A 21150-nucleotide genomic window follows, 5' to 3' on the forward strand; every position below is an offset into this window, starting at 1 on the left:
ACAGTATCTAACACTTGCTAACTGTATCTAACAGTTGCTAACCGTTGCTAACAGTATCTAATAGTTGCTAACAGTATCTAACAGAGGTGTGGACTCGAGTCACATGACTTGGACTCGAGTCAGACTCGAGTCATGAATTTGATGACTTTAGACTGGACTTGACAAAATGTAAAAAGACTTGCGACTCGACTTCGACTTTAACATCAATGACTTGTGACTTCACTTGGACTTGAGCCTTTTGAATTGACATGACTTGACATGACTTGCTACTTTCCCCAAAACCCAAAGATGAAAAAGTTATTCGGGAGCGCTCCGTATTTTTCATTGTGTACTTGTCTATCAGCGTTGCGTGTGTCAGCTGGTGTGCTCTCAGTACAACAGCCAATCAAATTACATCTACTTTGTTTTCATCACACAGCATTCATCCAATCAAATTGCAGGACAACCAACGAAGAAGACATGTCCAAACCACACGCCAGTGAACAAAAAATGATACCTAAAATAATTTCGTTTGGGTATAAAAATTACGAGGTGGTCAACACAAAACGGTTTGCAGTATGCAACACATGCGGTTCCAAAATGACTGATGGAGAGGCAACAACTTCCAACTTCGTCCGGCATTTGAAGTTGCACAAAGAAGGGTAAGTTTTGAATGTAAGATAACGTTTATTGGCTAAGTAACGTGACTTTTATTTGCTGTGTAGTTAAATCAGTGAGGCTGTAAACTCACTGCTAACGTTATAACGTTATTGCAAACACGGGAATCTGTTGCAGTTCACTACCTTATTCATACTTTTTGTTCAGTGATTTTTTTTAAGCAGGGTTACGTTAGTCAATATATCACACGTAACGTTAGACGGCGGTCAGCAGCACCGCGTATTTTAGACACCTAAAAAAAGACAAAAATAGTAAAATAAAGGTCAGTTAAAATGTATACTATATTATGAATATGTGTACCGTTTTAGCTAGCTTTCTGACATACTGTTGGTTGTTTACCTCAGTGGTCCCCAACCACCGGGCCGCGGCCCGGTACTGGTCCGTGGATCGATTGGTATCGGGCCGCACAAGAAATATTTTTTTTTTCTTTTCTTTTTTTTAATTAAATCAACATAAAAAACACAAGATACACTTACAAGTAGTGCACCAACCCAAAACAACTCTCTCCCCCCTTTTGTTCTGGGCATTGAACATGAAGACTCTTCCTTCACTGTTCCGAGTGGCCATGAGAGTCTTGGCAGTGCCTGCCTCCAGTGCTCCAGTGGAGCGAGTGTTCAGCCATGGTGGCATCATACTACGCCCCCATCGTGCACAAATGACTGACAGACTCTTGGCTAATTTGGTCTTTTGCAAATGCAATGCAGCATAGGGCCCTGACATATAAAAAGTACAACTTTTTTGTTATGTTCACGTATATGTCATGTTTTTTCAATGTTAACACTTTTGTACAAATAAGTACATTTGCACTTTATTCTTCAATGTGTTTGTTCTGTAAAGGAATGAGTTAATGTTTAAAATGACTGGTTAATAGTGCTATTATAAAGTGCAATGTCAGCACAATTTTCTTTCCTGCAATTTAAAATGCACTTGTTTTAATAAATAAATACAGCGTTTGAAAAGCATACACAATCTGTGTTAATATATTAGTCTGTGGTTAAAAGGACTTGAAAGGACTCGAAACTCAAAATGTAGGACTTAGGACTTGACTTGAGACTTTCCAGTCTTGACTTTGGACTTGACTCGGGGCTTGCCTGTCTTGACTCGGGACTTGACTCGGACTTGAGGGCAAAGACTTGAGACTTACTTGTGACTTGCAAAACAATGACTTGGTCCCACCTCTGGTATCTAACAGTATCTAACAGTTGCTAACAATATCTAACAGTTGCTAACAGTATCTAATAATAATAATAATAATAACTGGGATTTATATAGCGCTTTTCTAAGTACCCAAAGTCGCTTTACATGTAGAACCCATCAATCATTCACACCTGGTGGTGGTAAGCTACTTTCATAGCCACAGCTGCCCTGGGGTAGACTGACGGAAGCGTGGCTGCAATTTGCGCCAACGGCCCCTCCGACCACCACCTATCATTCATCATTCAATTCACCGGTGTGAGTGGCACCGGGGGCAAAGGGTGAAGTGTCCCGCCCAAGGACACAACGGCAGCGATTTTTTTTTTTTTTTGGATGGTAAGAGGCGGGGAACGAACCTGCAACCCTCAGGTTTCTGGCACGGTTGCTCTACCCACTACGCCATGCCGCCCTAACAGTTGCTAATTGTATCTAACAGTTGCTAACAGTATCTAACAGTATCACGTGGTACAACTAGTAAACAAACACATACATGTGGAACAACAGCGCCATCACGTGGTACAACTAGTAAACAAACACATTAATATGTGGAACAACAGCGCCATCACGTGGTACAACTAGTAAACAAACAAATTAATATGTGGAACAACAGCGCCATCACGTGGTACAACTAGTAAACAAACACATTAATATGTGGAACAACAGCGCCATCACGTGGTACAACTAGTAAACACGCTGAATTATTCATTTGTTTGTATTCTGCATTTGTTACCAACAGTTGTAATACTTGAATCCCTTTGTTCATTCCCTGTGTCATTAGATGACTTATTTATTTGTTCCTTCAGGTCATGTTTTTACACAACAATATGAGTATTATTATGAGGATCATAGTGATTTATTAAATAAAGACTTTATTCTTGTGGTATTTTTTTACAAATGCATTTTTGAAGCACTTGTAATATTTCTACCAATACTTGTTTTTTTTTAAAAATGTTTAAAAAAACACAATAACATTATTGCACGATCCCTGAATAAATAATAATAATAATAATAATACAGATAGTGATAATACTGTACTAATATTGTATATAATACTGTACCAATATTCTATTCAATACTGTACTAATATTCTATATAAAACTGTACCAATATTGTATATAATGCTGTACTAATATTCTATATAATACTGTACCATAATTGTATATGATACTGTAATAATATTCTATATAATACTGTACTAAAAATCTATATAATAATGTACCAATATTGTAAATAATACTGTACCAATATTGTAAATAATACTGTACCAATATTGTATATTATACTGTGCTAATATTGTATATAATACTATACCAATATTGCTCTTCAATGTGCGTAATTTTTGTGTCTGCACTGTTATTATTGTTGTTGATGCACAATTAGCTCAAGTGCAGTGTCCATACAGGTAGTGAGTGTGCCACACGCTCACTTAAGCGTCATTTACTCGTCATTACTGCAACATTCTAAGCACAATTTGTCGCAAGATGACTGTAGAATTACTTTTACAATACTAATAATGTTGCTTTTTTTGTTTTCCTTCTATAAATATAAACAGTTTACCTCTAAAGCCTTCCTGGGAAATATTTGTGAAATTATTCTGCCATATCCTATAAATTAATATAAGATCTTTTTGGGTATGTGCGGACCAAGTTAAGAATACAAACCAGACATTTACGCAACATGCTTTTAAAAAAAATACTTTAAACGATTTTGAATCCAGCTTATTGTTTCCATTTGTTTCAGTAGATATTGTGGCATGTTGTCACTTTAAAAGAGACTAATTCAATCATTTTTGTCGCATATTTATCTTCCTGACTGTACAATAATATAAGTTCTGGTTTATTCATCTATGTAAAACATATTCAATTAGCGGAGTAAAGAATTAAAACCGTGTTTTATACCGCTCATAAATGTTTCTAATGTATAGTTTAGTCATTTTTGAAAGAAAACTACAACTCCCATGAGCGGCTAAAGCACTGACGTAAAAGCTTCAAATCTGATTGGCTGTTTTTTTTACCCATGTGATCATATTGGACGAATGGGGAAGAGGCTCGAGCCAACCCGGAAGTAATGAGGAAGGAACAGGCGGCACAAACGTGAATGTCAAAGTGAGATTAAATAAATGCTCACATTTTGACTAATAAATGTCGCCCAAACTTTTTGTTTGACGTTTAAAGGAGTGCGACACGTGTGCTTTTTAGTGGTTTGGAGTCCGGGATGTTGTTGCGATACTCTGGGCTTGATGTGTGCCGAAGAGCACTTTTCACTTTCAGACATTTTTCTATGAAAACAACAAAGAAGCTGAGAGTTTGTGAAGCACTTTCAGGATCTTCAGTGGGACAAAACATTCAAGTTTGTGTAAGTAAACACTCTTTATCTGCACATATTATTACTACTGGTCTCGGAACTCTTTACAGCTTCAACACGATCTTCCACTTAATAACATGACTTCATATATATATGATTAGATTATAATATTATATCGTGATCATAATTTCACCAGCATGCAACAATACACGTGACGTTATTTAAAATAGATTTTGTTTCCTTCATTTGTCTTCGAAATGTTCTTCAGTTGGCTGATTGTAAACTTTCCTATTTCCCCTGAATGCCTCACAGCCAGCGTGCTGCGTTCATGTGTCTTGTTTCAAATATCTCCCTGAAACAGTTCTTTTACATCACAGTTGTCAAACTCAAGGCCCGGAGGCCAAGTCTGGCCCGCCACATCGTTTAAGGTGGCCCGCCACATCAGTCATTAATTGGCTCGCCACATCGTTTATTAAATGGCCCGCCACATCATTTAATGGAGCCCGCCACATCATTTAAAGTTGCCCACCACATCGTTAAACGTGGCCTACCGCGTTTAATAATTGGCACACCACATCATTTAGTGTGGCACACCAGGTTACTAAATTGGCTCACCACATGCCCTAACCCTAACCCTAACCCTAACCCTAAATTGGCTCACCACATGCCACGTTGTTTATTAATTGGCCTGCCACATTGTTTATTAATTGGCCTGCCACATTGTTTATTAATTGGCCTGCCACGTTGTTTTTAATTGGCCAGCCACATCATTTAAAGTTGCCCGCCACATTGCTTTAGTTGCATCGCCATTTCGTTTATTATTTGGCCCGCCACATTGTTTATCAATTAGCCCGCCACTTTGTTTATTAATTGGCCCACCACATAATTTATCAATTAGCTCGCCACATAATTTATCAATTAGCTCGCCACATAATTTATCAATTAGCCCGCCACATCGTTTATTAATTGGCCCTCCACATTGTTTTTAATTGGCCCGCCACATCCTTTAAATTTGCCCGCCACATTGCTTTAGTTGCATCGCCATTTTGTTTATTTGGACTGCCACATCTTCAATGTGGCCCGCCACATTGTTTAATTGGCCCGCCACGTTGCTTATTAATTGGCCCACCACATCATTTATCAATTAGCCCGCCACATCTTTTATCAATTAGCCCGCCACATCTTTTATCAATTAGCCCGCCACATCGTTTATTAATTGGCCTGCCACATTGTTTTTAATTGGCCTGCCACATTGTTTATTAATTGGCCAGCCACATTGTTTTTAATTGGCCAGCCACATCATTTAAAGTTGCCCGCCACATAGTTTATGGTAGCTTGCCACGTCATTACATTGGCCCGCCACATCATTCATAATGTGGCGTTATTAAAGTGGGCCCCCAAATTATTTAAGGTGCTTTAGTTGCATCGCCATTTTGTTTATTATTTGGCCTGCCACATCTTCTAAGTGGCCCGCCACATTGTTTATCAATTAGCCCGCCATGTTGTTTATTAATTGGCCCACCACATCTTTTATCAATTAGCCCGCCACATCGTTTATTAATTGGCCCACCACATCATTTATCAATTAGCCCGCCATGTTGTTTATTAATTGGCCCACCACATCATTTATCAATTAGCCCGCCACATCTTTTATCAATTAGCCCGCCACATCGTTTATTAATTGGCCCGTCACATTGTTTATTAATTGGCCCGCCACATTGTTTTTAATTGGCCCGCCACATCCTTTAAATTTGCCCGCCACATTGCTTTAGTTGCATCGCCATTTCGTTTATTTGGACTGCCACATCTTCAACGCGGCCCGCCACGTTGCTTATTAATTGGCCCACCACATCATTTATCAATTAGCCCGCCACATCTTTTATCAATTAGCCCGCCACATTGTTTATTAATAGGCCTGCCACATTGTTTATTAATAGGCCTGCCATCTTGTTTTTAATTGGCCTGCCACATTGTTTTTAATTGGCCAGCCACATCATTTAAAGTTGCCCGCCACATTGCTTTAGTTGCATCGCCATTTCGTTTATTATTTGGCCTGCCACATATTCAATGTGGCCCGCCACATTGTTTATAAATTAGCCCGCCACTTTGTTTATTAATTGGCCCACCACATAATTTATTATTAGCTCGCCACATAATTTATTAATTAGCCCGCCACACCGTTTATTAATTGTCCCGCCACATTGTTTTTTAATTGGCCCGCCACATTGTTTTTAATTGGCCCGCCACATCCTTTAAATTTGTTCGCCACATTGCTTTAGTTGCATCGCCATTTTGTTTATTTGGACTGCCACATCTTCAATGTGGCCCGCCACGTTGTTTAATTGGCCCGCCACGTTGCTTATTAATTGGCCCACCACATAATTTATTAATTAGCTTGCCACATAATTTATCAATTAGCCCGCCACATCGTTTATTAATTGGCCCGCCACATTGTTTTTTAAATGGCCCGCCACATTGTTTTTTAATTGGCCCGCCACATCGTTTTTTTAATTGGCCCGCCACATTGTTTTTAATTGGACCACCACATCATTTAAAGTTGCCCGCCACATTATTTAAATTTCCTGCCACATCATTTAAAATGGCCTGCCGCATTGTTTATTAATTGGGCCACTACATCGTTAAATGTGGCCTGCCACGTCGTTCACTAACCGGCACACTACATCATTTAGTGTGGCACATCACGTTATTAAACTGGCTCACCACATCATTCAAGGTAGCTTGCCACATCATTTAATGTGGCCCGTCACATCGTTTAAGGTGACCTGCGACATCGTTTTATGTGGCCCCCACATCGTTTAATGCCACGTAATTTAAATTGCCTGCCACATCATGTAATATTGCCCACCACGTCAATAAATGTGGCCCGCTACATCGTTTATTATTTGGCACACTACATCATTTAGTGTGTCACATCACGTTATTAAACTGGCTCCCCACATCATTTAAGTGGCCTGTCACATTGTTTAATGTGTCCCTCACATCGCTTAATGTGTCCCCCACGTCCTTTAATGTGTACCCCACATCCTTTAATGTGTCCCTCACATCCTTAAATGTGTCCCCCACATCCTTAAATGTGTCCCTCACATCCTTTAATGTGTCCCCCACATCGCTTAATGTGTCCCCCACATCGCTTAATGTGTCCCTCACATCCTTTAATGTGTCCCCCACATCGCTTAATGTGTCCCCCACATCCTTTAATGTGTCCCCCACATCCTTTAATGTGTCCCCCACATCGCTTAATGTGTCCCCCACATCGCTTAATGTGTCCCTCACATCCTTTAATGTGTCCCCCACATCGCTTAATGTGTCCCCCACATCGCTTAATGTGTCCCCCACATCGCTTAATGTGTCCCTCACATCCTTTAATGTGTCCCCCACATCGCTTAATGTGTCCCCCACATCGCTTAATGTGTCCCCCACATCGTATTATGTGTCCCCCACATCCTTTAATGTGTCCCCCACATCCTTTAATGTGTCCCCCACATCCTTTAATGTGTCCCCCACATCCTTTAATGTGTCCCTCACATCCTTTAATGTGTCCCTCACATTTTTTAATGTGTCCCCCACATTTTTTAATGTGTCCCCCACATCGCTTAATGTGTCCCCCACATCGTATTATGTGTCCCCCACATCCTTTAATGTGTCCCCCACATCCTTTAATGTGTCCCTCACATCCTTTAATGTGTCCCTCACATCCTTTAATGTGTCCCTCACATCCTTTAATGTGTTCCCCACATCGCTCAATGTGTCCCCCACATCGTATTATGTGTCCCCCACATCCTTTAATGTGTCCCTCACATCCTTTAATGTGTCCCTCACATCCTTTAATGTGTTCCCCACATCGCTTAATGTGTCCCCCACATCGTATTATGTGTCCCCCACATCCTTTAATGTGTCCCCCACATCGCTTAATGTGTCCCCCACATCCTTTAATGTGTCCCTCACATCCTTTAATGTGTCCCTCACATTTTTTAATGTGTCCCCCACATTTTTTAATGTGTCCCCCACATCGCTTAATGTGTCCCTCACATCCTTTAATGTGTCCCCCACATCGCTTAATGTGTCCCCCACATCCTTTAATGTGTCCCCCACATCCTTTAATGTGTCCCCCACATCCTTTAATGTGTACCCCACATCCTTTAATGTGTCCCTCACATCCTTTAATGTGTCCCCCACATCCTTTAATGTGTCCCCCACATCGCTTAATGTGTCCCCCACATCGCTTAATGTGTCCCCCACATCGCTTAATGTGTCCCTCACATCCTTTAATGTGTCCCCCACATCGCTTAATGTGTCCCCCACATCGCTTAATGTGTCCCCCACATCGCTTAATGTGTCCCCCACATCGTATTATGTGTCCCCCACATCCTTTAATGTGTCCCCCACATCCTTTAATGTGTCCCCCACATCCTTTAATGTGTCCCCCACATCCTTTAATGTGTCCCTCACATCCTTTAATGTGTCCCTCACATTTTTTAATGTGTCCCCCACATTTTTTAATGTGTCCCCCACATCGCTTAATGTGTCCCCCACATCGTATTATGTGTCCCCCACATCCTTTAATGTGTCCCCCACATCCTTTAATGTGTCCCCCACATCCTTTAATGTGTCCCTCACATCCTTTAATGTGTCCCCCACATCCTTTAATGTGTCCCCCACATCCTTTAATGTGTCCCCCACATCCTTTAATGTGTCCCTCACATCCTTTAATGTGTTCCCCACATCGCTCAATGTGTCCCCCACATCGTATTATGTGTCCCCCACATCCTTTAATGTGTCCCTCACATCCTTTAATGTGTCCCTCACATCCTTTAATGTGTTCCCCATATCGCTTAATGTGTCCCCCACATCGTATTATGTGTCCCCCACATCCTTTAATGTGTCCCCCACATCGCTTAATGTGTCCCCCACATCCTTTAATGTGTCCCTCACATCCTTTAATGTGTCCCTCACATCCTTTAATGTGTCCCTCACATCCTTTAATGTGTCCCCCACATTTTTTAATGTGTCCCCCACATCGCTTAATGTGTCCCCCACATCGTATTATGTGTCCCCCACATCCTTTAATGTGTCCCCCACATCCTTTAATGTGTCCCCCCACATCCTTTAATGTGTCCCCCACATCCTTTAATGTGTCCCCCACATCCTTTAATGTGTCCCCCACATCCTTTAATGTGTCCCCCACATCCTTTAATGTGTCCCTCACATCCTTTAATGTGTCCTCACATCCATTAAGGTGGCCTGCCACATTGTTTTTTTAATTGGCCCGCCACGTCATTGGATGTAGTCAGCCAAATAGATTTATTGTGGCCCGCCACAATATTTATATGGCCTGTAAAAGGCTAGAATAAAACCCTTTCTGGCAAAATGTATTATTAGTTTTTTCAGTTTTGATTGTACTTCATGCATTAGTTCTACACGTTAATAATAGTTTTTTTTTATTTTACAAAATGAATACTTTAATATCGGCCTGACAACTTGACTTATGATTTCAAAACAAGTTATTTATTAATCTGTAAGGCTGAAACGACGCGTCGACGTAGTCGACGTCATCGGTTACGTAAATACGTCGACGCCGTTTTTGTGCGTCGGCGCGTCGCATATTTACGTCACACTACTTTACTGTCATGGCGGAGCGCAAAGCAGACGATGCGAGCGAGGGGAAAAAAGCACGCCAAAAGTCGTCAAAAGTGTGGGAGTATTTCAATAAACGGCCTAATAATGTTGTTGTATGCACACTGTGTCGAGCGGAAATGGCCTATCATAGCAGCACAACGGCTATGAACGAACATTTGAAAAGAAAACCCCCGACAGCGTTCTTGCCATCACCATCAACAAGTCAATCGTCCGCGTGCGTATACGTTGTCATTATTACACAAAAACATGAATGTGTCATTTGTATCTGCATTGTAAATTCATAAACTAAAGCACCGTTTGCTCTGAGAGGCGCGTTTGGCGTGCCTGTTCAGTGTTTACAAAGACGCGCTCCTCTTTAACGCTGTGGAGAGGCGGCGGCGGCCAGCGAGCGGCGAGGCGGGGCGCGCCGGGAGCGACGCCGCAATCGTGCCCAGGTGCGCGATCCGCGCAGTTTGAAGAGAAAAGACTTTGTGTAAAATTAAAAGATTGTAAACCTGGCAAAGCCGTCTGGCGTTCAGTCTGTCGGTCCTGAAAGAACCCCACGGCACAAGACGTGTCACAAACGCTAACGTTAATTAGTTGTGCAAATACCTTTTACAACATTAACAGTTACATATACTATGTACAAACCAACAATTAACTTTCACTTTAATCATACTATCATTGTTGTGTTATTAAGCAAAATAAGCAATACTTTTACTTTTGTTGAAATGTTTACACTGTACACTTTTTTGTATTGGATGTTTAGCTTTATTTTTGCACATTTTAGCAAATAAGCAATACTTTTACTTTTGTTGAAATGTTTACACTTGTTACAGAATATTTCCGTTTTGCACTTTTTTGTATTGGATGTTTATCTTTATTTTTGCACATTTTAAAGCAAAATAAGCAATACTTTTACTTTTGAAATGCTTATACTATTCCAGAATATTAAGATTTGCACTGGATGTTTACTTTTATATTTGCACATTAAAAAGCAAATAAGCTACTTTTAATTTTGTTAAATGTTAAAAGTTTTAAATGTTTACATTGTTACAGAATATTTTGTCATGTTGTTGTCAATGTTGACTGAGTGGCCATACTTTTTTTTTTGTAAATAAAAGCCATGCCTTTTGAAAAAACTGGCCTACATTTATTTTTTCCTCTTCATTTTAAATTTAAAAAAAAATCGGCAAAAGGAAAAATAATCTATAGATTAATCGAAAAATAATCTATAGATTAACCGATTAATCGAAAAAAATAATCTATAGATTAATCGATAGAAAAATAATCGTTAGCTGCAGCCCTATTAATCTGTAAGTAAAAACATGAAAATCAAGAACCCTTTCCTTTGCAAATGGTGTAACAAGACTATTGAATGTTTCTAATGATATACACATTCACTGTTAACAAGACAATTGAATGTTTCTAATTATATACACATTCACTGTTAACAAGACTATTGAATGTTTCTAATGATATACACATTCACTGTTAACAAGACTATTGAATGTTTCTAATGATATACACATTCACTGTTAACAAGACTATTGAATGTTTCTAATGATATACACAGTCACTGTTAACAAGACTATTAAATGTTTCTAATGATATACACATTCACTGTTAACAAGACTATTGAATGTTTCTAATGATATACACATTCACTGTTAACAAGACTATTGAATGTTTCTAATGACATACACATTCACTGTTACCAAGACTATTGAATGTTTCTAATGATATACACATTCACTGTTAACGAGACTATTGAATGTTTCTAATGATATACACATTCACTGCTACAAGACTATTGAATGTTTCTAATGATATACACATTCACTGTTAACGAGACTATTGAATGTTTCTAATGATATACGCATTCACTGCTACAAGACTATTGAATGTTTCTAATGATATACACATTCACTGCTACAAGACTATTGAATGTTTCTAATGATATACACATTCACTGTTAACAAGACTATTGAATGTTTCTAATGATATACACATTCACTGTTAACAAGACTATTGAATGTTTCTAATGATATACACATTCACTGTTAACAAGACTATTGAATGTTTCTAATGACATACACATTCACTGTTACCAAGACTATTGAATGTTTCTAATGATATACACATTCACTGTTAACGAGACTATTGAATGTTTCTAATGATATACACATTCACTGCTACAAGACTATTGAATGTTTCTAATGATATACACATTCACTGTTAACGAGACTATTGAATGTTTCTAATGATATACGCATTCACTGCTACAAGACTATTGAATGTTTCTAATGATATACACATTCACTGTTAACAAGACTATTGAATGTTTCTAATGATATACACATTCACTGTTAACAAGACTATTGAATGTTTCTAATGATATACACATTCACTGTTAACAAGACTATTGAATGTTTCTAATGATATACACATTCACTGTTAACAAGACTATTGAATGTTTCTAATGATATACACATTCACTGTTAACAAGACTATTGAATGTTTCTAATGATATACACATTCACTGTTACAAGACTATTGAATGTTTCTAATGATATACACATTCACTGTTAACAAGACTATTGAATGTTTCTAATGATATACACATTCACTGCTACAAGACTATTGAATGTTTCTAATGATATACACATTCACTGTTAACGAGACTATTGAATGTTTCTAATGATATACACATTCACTGTTAACAAGACTATTGAATGTTTCTAATGATATACACATTCACTGTTAACAAGACTATTGAATGTTTCTAATGATTCACTGTTAAAATTGGCCCTCAATGAGAAGGACTTTGTTTTCCAGGGATGGCTTGGTTCTGTCAGATCGCAGAAGGCCAACTTGTTCCTGGACGTGAACGACGGAAGCTGCCTGCAGTCGCTGCAGGTGGTGGCCAGTCCCCAGCTGGACCACCCGTAAGGACTTCAGGGTGCGTGAGGTCTTGACGAGGCGTGGAAAATGTCTTCTTTTCTCCTGCCTTCCACGCAGATCGCTGACTTTTGGGAGCGCAGTGGAGGTCCGAGGAACCCTGCAGGAAAGTCAGCACCCGAAACAAGCGGTGGAGCTCCGAGCAGATCACATTGGCGTGGTTGGAGAATGTGACCCTGTGGTAAGGACGCGCCCTACGAGCTCCGCCCACAGGAACTCGTCATGCCTCCTTCTCCTCGCAGGACTTCCCCTTTAAGATCAAAGGGCGACACAAGCCGGAGTACACCCGCCAGTTCCCACATCTTCGCAGCAGAACCAAGGCCTTCAGCTCCCTGCTGAGGATTCGGAGCGAGGCCACGTCTGCCATCCACTCCTACTTCAAGGTGAGCCCGCTGGTCGCAGACCTTCCTCGGCTGCACCTCACACACACCTGTTGTGTCCTCGCCCCTCGCCCAGGAACATGGCTTCCTGCACGTTCACACGCCCGTCATCACCTCCAACGACTGTGAAGGAGCAGGGGAACTCTTTCAGATCCAGGTGGGCATTAAAAACATGTGTTGTTCAACTAGTGCAGGGGTCGGCAACCTTTACCACTCAAAGAGCCATTTTGACCAGTTTCACAAATTAAAGAAAACAACGGGAGCCACAAAAATCTTTTGTAATTTAAAATGAAATAACATTGCATACAAAGTTTTTTTTTTTGCTTTGTGCTATGTTTAAACCAAGGGTCTCAGACATGCGGCCCACACCTTAATTTGAAAATTGAATGTTAGTGCAGCCCGCGAGTTTTATATGAGAGCGTCATACTTGTCAACCCTCCCGATTTTTCCCACAGACTACGAAATACGAGGCAACTATTCCTTCGAACGTGCCGTGAAGGTACAGCATTTAGCACCCACTACAACCAACATGCCGGTCTAGCCACACGTTGTATGGGGTTTCTGCTTGCTCACGTGCGACAGCAAGGCATACTTGGTCAACAACCACACAGGTTACACTGACGGTGGCGGTATAAAAAACTTTAACACTCTTACTAAGAACGCGCCACACTGTGAACCCACATCAAACAAGAATAACAAACACATTTCGGGAGAACATCTGCACCGTAACACAACATAAACACAACAGAACAAATACCCAGAATCCCATGCAGCCCTAACTCTTCCGGGCTACATTATACACCCCCTGCTACCAAACCCCGCCCACCTCAACCGACGCACGGAGGGGGGGGGGGTTGGTGGTAGCAGGGGTGTATAATGTAGCCCGGAACTGTCAGGGCTGCATGGGATTCTGGGTATTTGTTCTGTTGTGTTTATGTTGTGTTAAGGTGCAGATGTTCTCCCAAAATGTGTTTGTCATTCTTGTTTGGTTTTGGTTCAAAGTGTGGCGCATTATTAGTAAGAGTCTTAAAGTTTTTTTATATGGCCACCGTCAGTGTAACCTGTGTGGCTGTTGACCAAGTATGCCTTGCTGTCACTTACGCATGCAAGCAGAAGATGCAAATAACAAAAGGCTGGGCTGGGACGCTATCTGTACAGATTGTAGAGGGCGCTAAATGCTGTACAATCATGGCACGCCCTTATTATTATTGTTAGGGTGAAAATCAGAGAATATCAATCCCGGGAGTTTTCTGCGAGAGGCACCGAAATCCGGAAATCTCCCGGGAAAATCGGGAGGGTCGTCAAGTATGCAGCTGAGCCGCATCAGAGTGATCAAAGAGCCGCATGCGGCTCAGGAGCCGCGGGTTGCCGACCCCTGAACTAGGGAATATGGCCTTGTTGTTAGAGTGTCCGCCTTGAGATGGGTAGGTTGTGAGTTCAAACCCCGGCAGAGTCATACCAAAGACTATAAAAATGGGAGCCATTGCCTCCATTCTTGGGACTCGGCATCAAGGGTTGGAATTGGCGGTTAAATCACCAAAATGATTCCCGAGCGTGGCCACCACTGCCGCTCACTGCTCCCCTCACCTCCCACGGGGTGGAACAAAGTGATGGGTCAAATGCAGAGGGTAATTTCACCACACCTAGTGTGTGTGTGACAATTTCGTCCACTAGATGGGGCTGTTACACTTAGTGAACACAATATAAATATAAGTCGTCAGTCATTAATACACAATTATTTATTTTTTATGATATTTTTACATACACAATTCTATATTTTACAATAAAAAAACTGACAATTTGCCCTTTTGTGTGTTTTTTTTACAACATATAAATGGACAAACAGTACCACAGTTTTTATCGTAAAATATATGGTTGTTGTTTTTACAGTGCATTACTACTGTAAATAATAAACAGTTTTAATTTCATCTATGGTAAAATTTGGCCAGTTTTTATTTACCGTAAAAAAATATTTTTACAGTTCACAATTTGATGGGTAAGTTGCTTTAAAGTCATGATTAGTGATGGGTCCGGCAACACCGATGCATCGGCGCATGCGTCGAGCTCATAGAGCGAAACCCTGTGTCGGTGCGCTTACCGCTTTTAGAAAGTCACGTGACCGATCATGAGCTGTTTTGGTCACGTGACCGATACGCCAACTGTGTCGCCTCCTCTGTGCCCTGTGAGCGGCTCTTTTCTACAGCCGGAGAAATAATAACTAAGAAGAGAAATCGTCTAAAATGTAATACGTCGGAAAAACTTTTATTTTTATTTTTATAAAAATGTGTAAAAAAATAAAATAAAAAAAATTCCCAGTCCACAATCATCCACAACACGTTCTCTTAGATTTCCATGTTATGATACATGTTCACATTATTTATTGACTGTATCTAAAAAAGATAAACATATATTTTTATTTAAATGAAGATATAAATAATCCTAAATGAAATACAATGACTTGGTTTATATTATTGTATATACTAGGGCAGGGGTCACCAACGCGGTGCCCGCGGGCACCAGGTAGCCCGTAAGGACCAGATCAGTCGCCCGCTGGCCTGTTCTAAAAATAGCTCAAAGAGCAGCACTTACCAGTGAGCTGCCTCTATTTTTTAAATTGTATTTATTTACTAGCAAGCTGGTCTCGCTTTGCTCCACATTTTTAATTCTAAAAGAGACAAAACTCAAATAGAATTTGAAAATCCAAGAAAATATTTTAAAGACTTGGTCTTCACTTGGAATAAGCGGTAGAAAATGGATGGATGGATGGGTCTTCACTTGTTTAAATAAATTCATTTATTTTTTACTTTGCTTCTTATTACTTAATTTTAGAGAAAAAATACAACCTTAAAAATGATTTTAGGATTTTTAAACAAATATATCTTTTTACCTTTTAAATTTCTTCCTCTTCTTTCCTGCCAATTTAAATCAATGTTCAAGTCAATTTATTTATTTTTTATTGTAAAGAATAATAAATATTTTAGCTTCTGTTTTTTCGACGACGAATATTTGTGAAATATTTCTTCAAACTTACTATGATTAAAATTCAAAAAAAATATTCTGGCAAATCTAGAAAATCTGTAGAATCAAATTTAAATCTTATTTCAAAGTATTTTGAATTTCTTTTAAAATTTTTGTTCTGGAAAATCTAGAAGAAATACTGATTTGTCTTTGTTAGAAATATAGCTTGGTCCAATTTGTTAAATATTCTAACAAAGTGCAGATTGGATTTTAACCAATTTAAAAACATGTCATCAAAATTCTAAAATTTATCTTAATCAGGAAAAATTACCAATGATGTTCCATAAATTCTTTTTTTAATTTTTTCAAAAAGATTCAAATAAGCTAGATTTTCCTCTTCTTTTTGTCGGTTGAATTTTGAATTATAAAGAGTCGAAATTGAAGATAAACTATGTTTCAAAATTTTATTTTAATTTTTTAAAGTTTTCTCCTCTTTTAAACCATTCAATTAAGTGTTTTTTTCATCATTTATTCTCTACAAAAAACTTCCGTAAGAGGAAAAAAAAATGTACGACAGAATGACAGACAGAAATACCCATTTTTTTATATATATAAATGTATTTATTTAGCTATTCTTGTTTAAATCACACTTACGTGTAACTTACAAATGACAATATATTTATTTATTTAAGTGTGTATCAAACTGGTAGCCCTTCGCATTAATCAGTACCCAAGAAGTAGTTTTTGGTTTCAAAAAGGTTGGTGACCCCTGTACTAGGGCATCAAATCAGTGTCAGTTGAGTCGGTCCATAGGTTGCCTGTAGGGATTTTTAATGTCCAGCAGATGTCAGTATTTAGTGACACAGTATCGACACAGTATCAATACAGTTTTGCAATGTGTCGAAACGCTTCATGACGCCTCATCAACCCATCACTAGTCATGATCTTTAAATACTTGTTTTTATTTGAACAAACAATGGTTAGAGTGTAATATTAGATGACGTTTAAAAGCCCTTTGAGACACTTGTGATTAAGGGCTATATGCATAAACGTTTTAATTGATATGGAATTGCAGTAGGGAAGGGATTCATAGGGCCCCATTCCTGGGTGTATCTCACCTGAGAGGAAGAGTCTGCTGAAAACGATGGAAAGCGCCACTCTGCATAAAGTTGGAATTGCCGACAAACTTTTTTTTTTAAGATGTTCAACACTAAGTGGATCATGCGCCCCTAAATTTGTCACGTTTCATGTGTCAGGTAAACCTCCACGAATGGTGCTATATTATTCCCCTTCCTACTGTACATGTGTTTTAACAAATCACGCCTGTACTGAAATGAGGTACGTGGTGGTGGTCTACAACGAAGTGGCTAAAGATTGCATGTGGTTCATTCCTCTGCAGCCTTCCTGCCCAGAGGAGGATGATCCCAACTTCTTCTCGGTTCCAACCTACCTGACCGTGTCTGGGCAGCTCCACCTGGAGGTCATGTCAGGGTCAGAGTTCTGTTTGCTTTCTCTCTCCTTCGTTCTAATCCTGTATCATAATTGTGTGGTGCCTTCAGGGCCCCTACACACACATACACACACACATCTCTCATAATTATGCCTGCAGGTCATTTTCCAAAGTCTACACTTTCGGGCCGACTTTCCGTGCCGAGAACTCCCAGAGTCGTCGCCATCTGGCCGAGTTCTACATGGTGGAGGCGGAGGTGGCCTTCACGCAGTCCATACAGGACCTGGTCAAGGTGCGGCAGTGCGATGACACGCGCTGACGTCATCTGATGGACTTGGCTGCTCCTCAGGTCATGGAGGACATGTTCAGGTGGACTACTGAGCACGTGCTGTCCTGCTGCGCGCACGATGTGGAAGTGTTCCACAAGCACGTGACGCCAGGACACAGGGTGAGTCCCCCAAGAACACTTCCATTCATTCAAGTCCGCCTGGCAACCCGTCGTCCAATCGTCTGGCTTTGTTTCTCCTGCCGCGTCCCGACGTGCTGAAAGGATGCTGTGGAGGCCATGTTGAAGGAGCGCTTCCTCGTGTAGGTCTTTGCTTTTTAAATGGGAACTGCACTTTTTTTTATTTTGTTTATCATTCACAATACTAATGTAAGACAAGAACACCTGTTCTTCTTTTTTTTGCATTATAAACCCTAAATTAAAGTTAGCAAAAGTCAGCTATAAATAAAGGTAATGGGAATTGCTCTATTCCGCATGTAAAGCACTCTAAAAAAAACATCCGAAAACCTCCATCAGGGTTTTATATACATATTGTAAGTATATATGTAATGTAGTAACATTCATAATAACATTTAATATATATATATGATGTAAGTATATATGTCATGTAGTAACATTCATAATAACATGTAATATACCGTATTTTCCGCACTATAAGGCGCACCGGATTATTAGCCGCACCTTCTATGAATTACATATTTCATAATTTTGTCCACCAATAAGCCGCCCCGGACTATAAGCCGCGCCTACGCTGCGCTAAAGTGAATGTCAAAAAAACGCTGCGCTAAAGTGAATGTCAAAAAAACAGTCAGATAGTTCAGTCAAACTTTAATAATATATTGAAAACCAGCGTTCTAACAACTCTGTCCCAAAATGTACGCAAATGTGCAATCACAAACATAGTAAAATTCAAAATGGTGTAGAGCAATAAATAGCAACATAATGTTGCTCGAACGTTAATGTCACAACACACAAAATAAACATAGCGCTCACCTTCTGAAGTTATTCTTCATTCGTAAATCCTTCGAATTCTTCGTCTTCGGTGTCCGAATTGAAAAGTTGCGCAAGCGTGGTATCCAAAATGGCCGGTTCCGTCTCGTAGAAGTCATCGGGAGTCAGTGTCGCTGTTGTTCTGTGAATCCTGCCTTCCGGAAAGCTCGGACCACAGTTGTGACCGAAATATCTGCCCAAGCATTTACGATCCACTGGCAAATGTTGGCGTATGTCGTCCGAGGCTGTCTGCCCGTCTTAGTGAAGGTGTGTTCGCCTTCGGAGCTGTGTGAAAAAAGCCACCCGGCCTCTTCGCGTAAACTTCCCTTAACCACTCGCTCATCTTTTCTTCATCCATCCATCCCTTCGAGTTAGCTTTTATGATGACGCCGGCTGGAAAGGTCTCTTTTGGCAAGGTCTTCCTTTTGAATATCACCATGAGTGGAAGTTAGCATGGCAAGCTAGAACCACAGTGAAGGATGACTTCTCATTCTCTGTGGTGCGAATATTCACCGTACGTGCTCCCGTTGTATCCACAGTGCGGTTCAGTTGCTGTGAAATACGGTAGTAATCCGTGTGCGGATGGAGAGATTGCGTCTTTTTATGAACCGGATCGTTTAGTAGGAGCCATTTTGTGGTCTTTACAGATGTAAACAGGAAATGAAACGTACGGTGATATCCGCGCGTTTTTTCTTCTTCTTCCGGGGGCGGGTGAAGCGCTTCCTGTTCTATGGGGGCGGGTGAAGCGCTTCCTGTTCTATGGGGGCGGGTGCTTTCCTTGGCGGTTGCTTGCGTAGAAGAAGAAGCGCTTCCTGTTCTACCGGGAAAAAAGATGGCGGCTGTTTACCGAAGTTGCGAGATCGAAACTTTATGAAAATTAATCGTAATAAAGCGCACCGGGTTATAAGGCGCACTGTTAGCTTTTGAGAAAATTTGTGGTTTTTAGGTGCGCCTTATAGTGCGGAAAATACGGTATACATGTCAGTATATATGTCATGTAGTAACATACATAATAACATGTAATATATACATGATGTAAGTATATATGTCATGTAGTAACATTCATAATAACATGTAATATATATATGATGTAAGTATATATGTAATGTAGTAACATTCATAATAACATGTAATATATACATGATGTAAGTATATATGTCATGTATTAACATTCATAATAACATGTAATATATATATACATATTTTATATACACACTAAGTATATATGTAGTATCTAGTAACATTCATCATAACATGTAATATTTACATATTTTATATACACACTAAGTATATATGTAACAGTAGCATTCATCATAACATGTAATATTCACATATTTTATATACACACTAAGTATATATGTAGTATCTAGTAACATTCATAATAACATGTAATATATATACATATTTTATATACACACTAAGTATATATGTAGTATCTAGTAACATTCATCATAACATGTAATATTTACATATTTTATATACACACTAAGTATATATGTAACATAGTAACATTCATCATAACATGTAATATTCACATATTTTATATACACACTAAGTATATATGTAGTATCTAGTAACATTCATAATAACATGTAATATTTACATATTTTATATACACACTAAGTATATATGTAATGTAGAACATTCATAATAGCAAGTAATATTTACATATTTGATATAGACACTGTAAGTATATATATATAATGTAGTAACATTCATAATGACATGTAGTATTTACATATTTTGATCATTTTAAGTATAAATTTCACAGACGCATCACAACTTTCCCTTCAACAACATCAAGACTACTAATCATGGCAAAGACTACTTTGGGACAAATGACGATGCAGAAACTTCTATTTTTAAGGAGGAGTTTTAAAAGTAAAACACTAAGCATCATGTAGCAGTATTGCTAAGTAATAAACAAGATATACAAACATAATAAAACAAACACTTACTGTACAATGTCTGCTCTCACTGGGATAAAGACTGATGGGATGGTTATCATCCTCACAAAGAGTTTAAAAAAAAGTGTTTTTTTCGTGTCTTTCTGGCCATCAACGGGTCTAAGATGGATGTCAAAGTTGACCAACTTGTGGGTTTATGTCCACAACCTTCTACTATCCAGGTGAGAGACATGATTTATCATCTACAATTAACTTTCACCAACTCAGAGGCCATGCAGCAGCTCAATATGAGCACGTGCTGTCCTGCTGGATGTTACACCAGGACACAGGGTGAGTCCCCAAGAACACTTCCATTCATTCAAGTTCTTAGCTCTCTCTGATCACAATGCTACTAAAAGTAGTTCCTCTGTGTTAGCGCTTATAATA

The 21150-nt window shown here is 39.3% G+C and overlaps 1 protein-coding gene across 2 annotated transcripts in view; it reads left to right on the top strand.

Annotated features, from left to right (window-relative positions):
• The first annotated feature begins 3914 nt into the window (after positions 1–3914).
• nars2 (asparaginyl-tRNA synthetase 2, mitochondrial) overlaps positions 3915–21150 on the top strand; it is a 21793-nt gene continuing 4557 nt past the window's right edge. Inside the window, exons 1-9 of one of the 2 annotated variants that reach the window (XM_061972169.1) lie at positions 3915–4206; positions 12631–12740; positions 12814–12934; positions 12996–13136; positions 13210–13290; positions 17491–17582; positions 17701–17833; positions 17891–17989; positions 18092–18129. In XM_061972169.1, the coding sequence (XP_061828153.1) occupies positions 4066–4206; positions 12631–12740; positions 12814–12934; positions 12996–13136; positions 13210–13290; positions 17491–17582; positions 17701–17833; positions 17891–17989; positions 18092–18129 (956 nt within the window). In that variant the 5' untranslated portion in view covers positions 3915–4065. The remainder of the gene's footprint in view (positions 4207–12630; positions 12741–12813; positions 12935–12995; positions 13137–13209; positions 13291–17490; positions 17583–17700; positions 17834–17890; positions 17990–18091; positions 18130–21150) is intronic. The other variant, XM_061972170.1, reaches the window with a different exon arrangement.

The sequence above is a fragment of the Nerophis lumbriciformis genome, linkage group LG17, assembly GCF_033978685.3.
Source record: "Nerophis lumbriciformis linkage group LG17, RoL_Nlum_v2.1, whole genome shotgun sequence".
NCBI lineage: Eukaryota > Metazoa > Chordata > Actinopteri > Syngnathiformes > Syngnathidae > Nerophis > Nerophis lumbriciformis.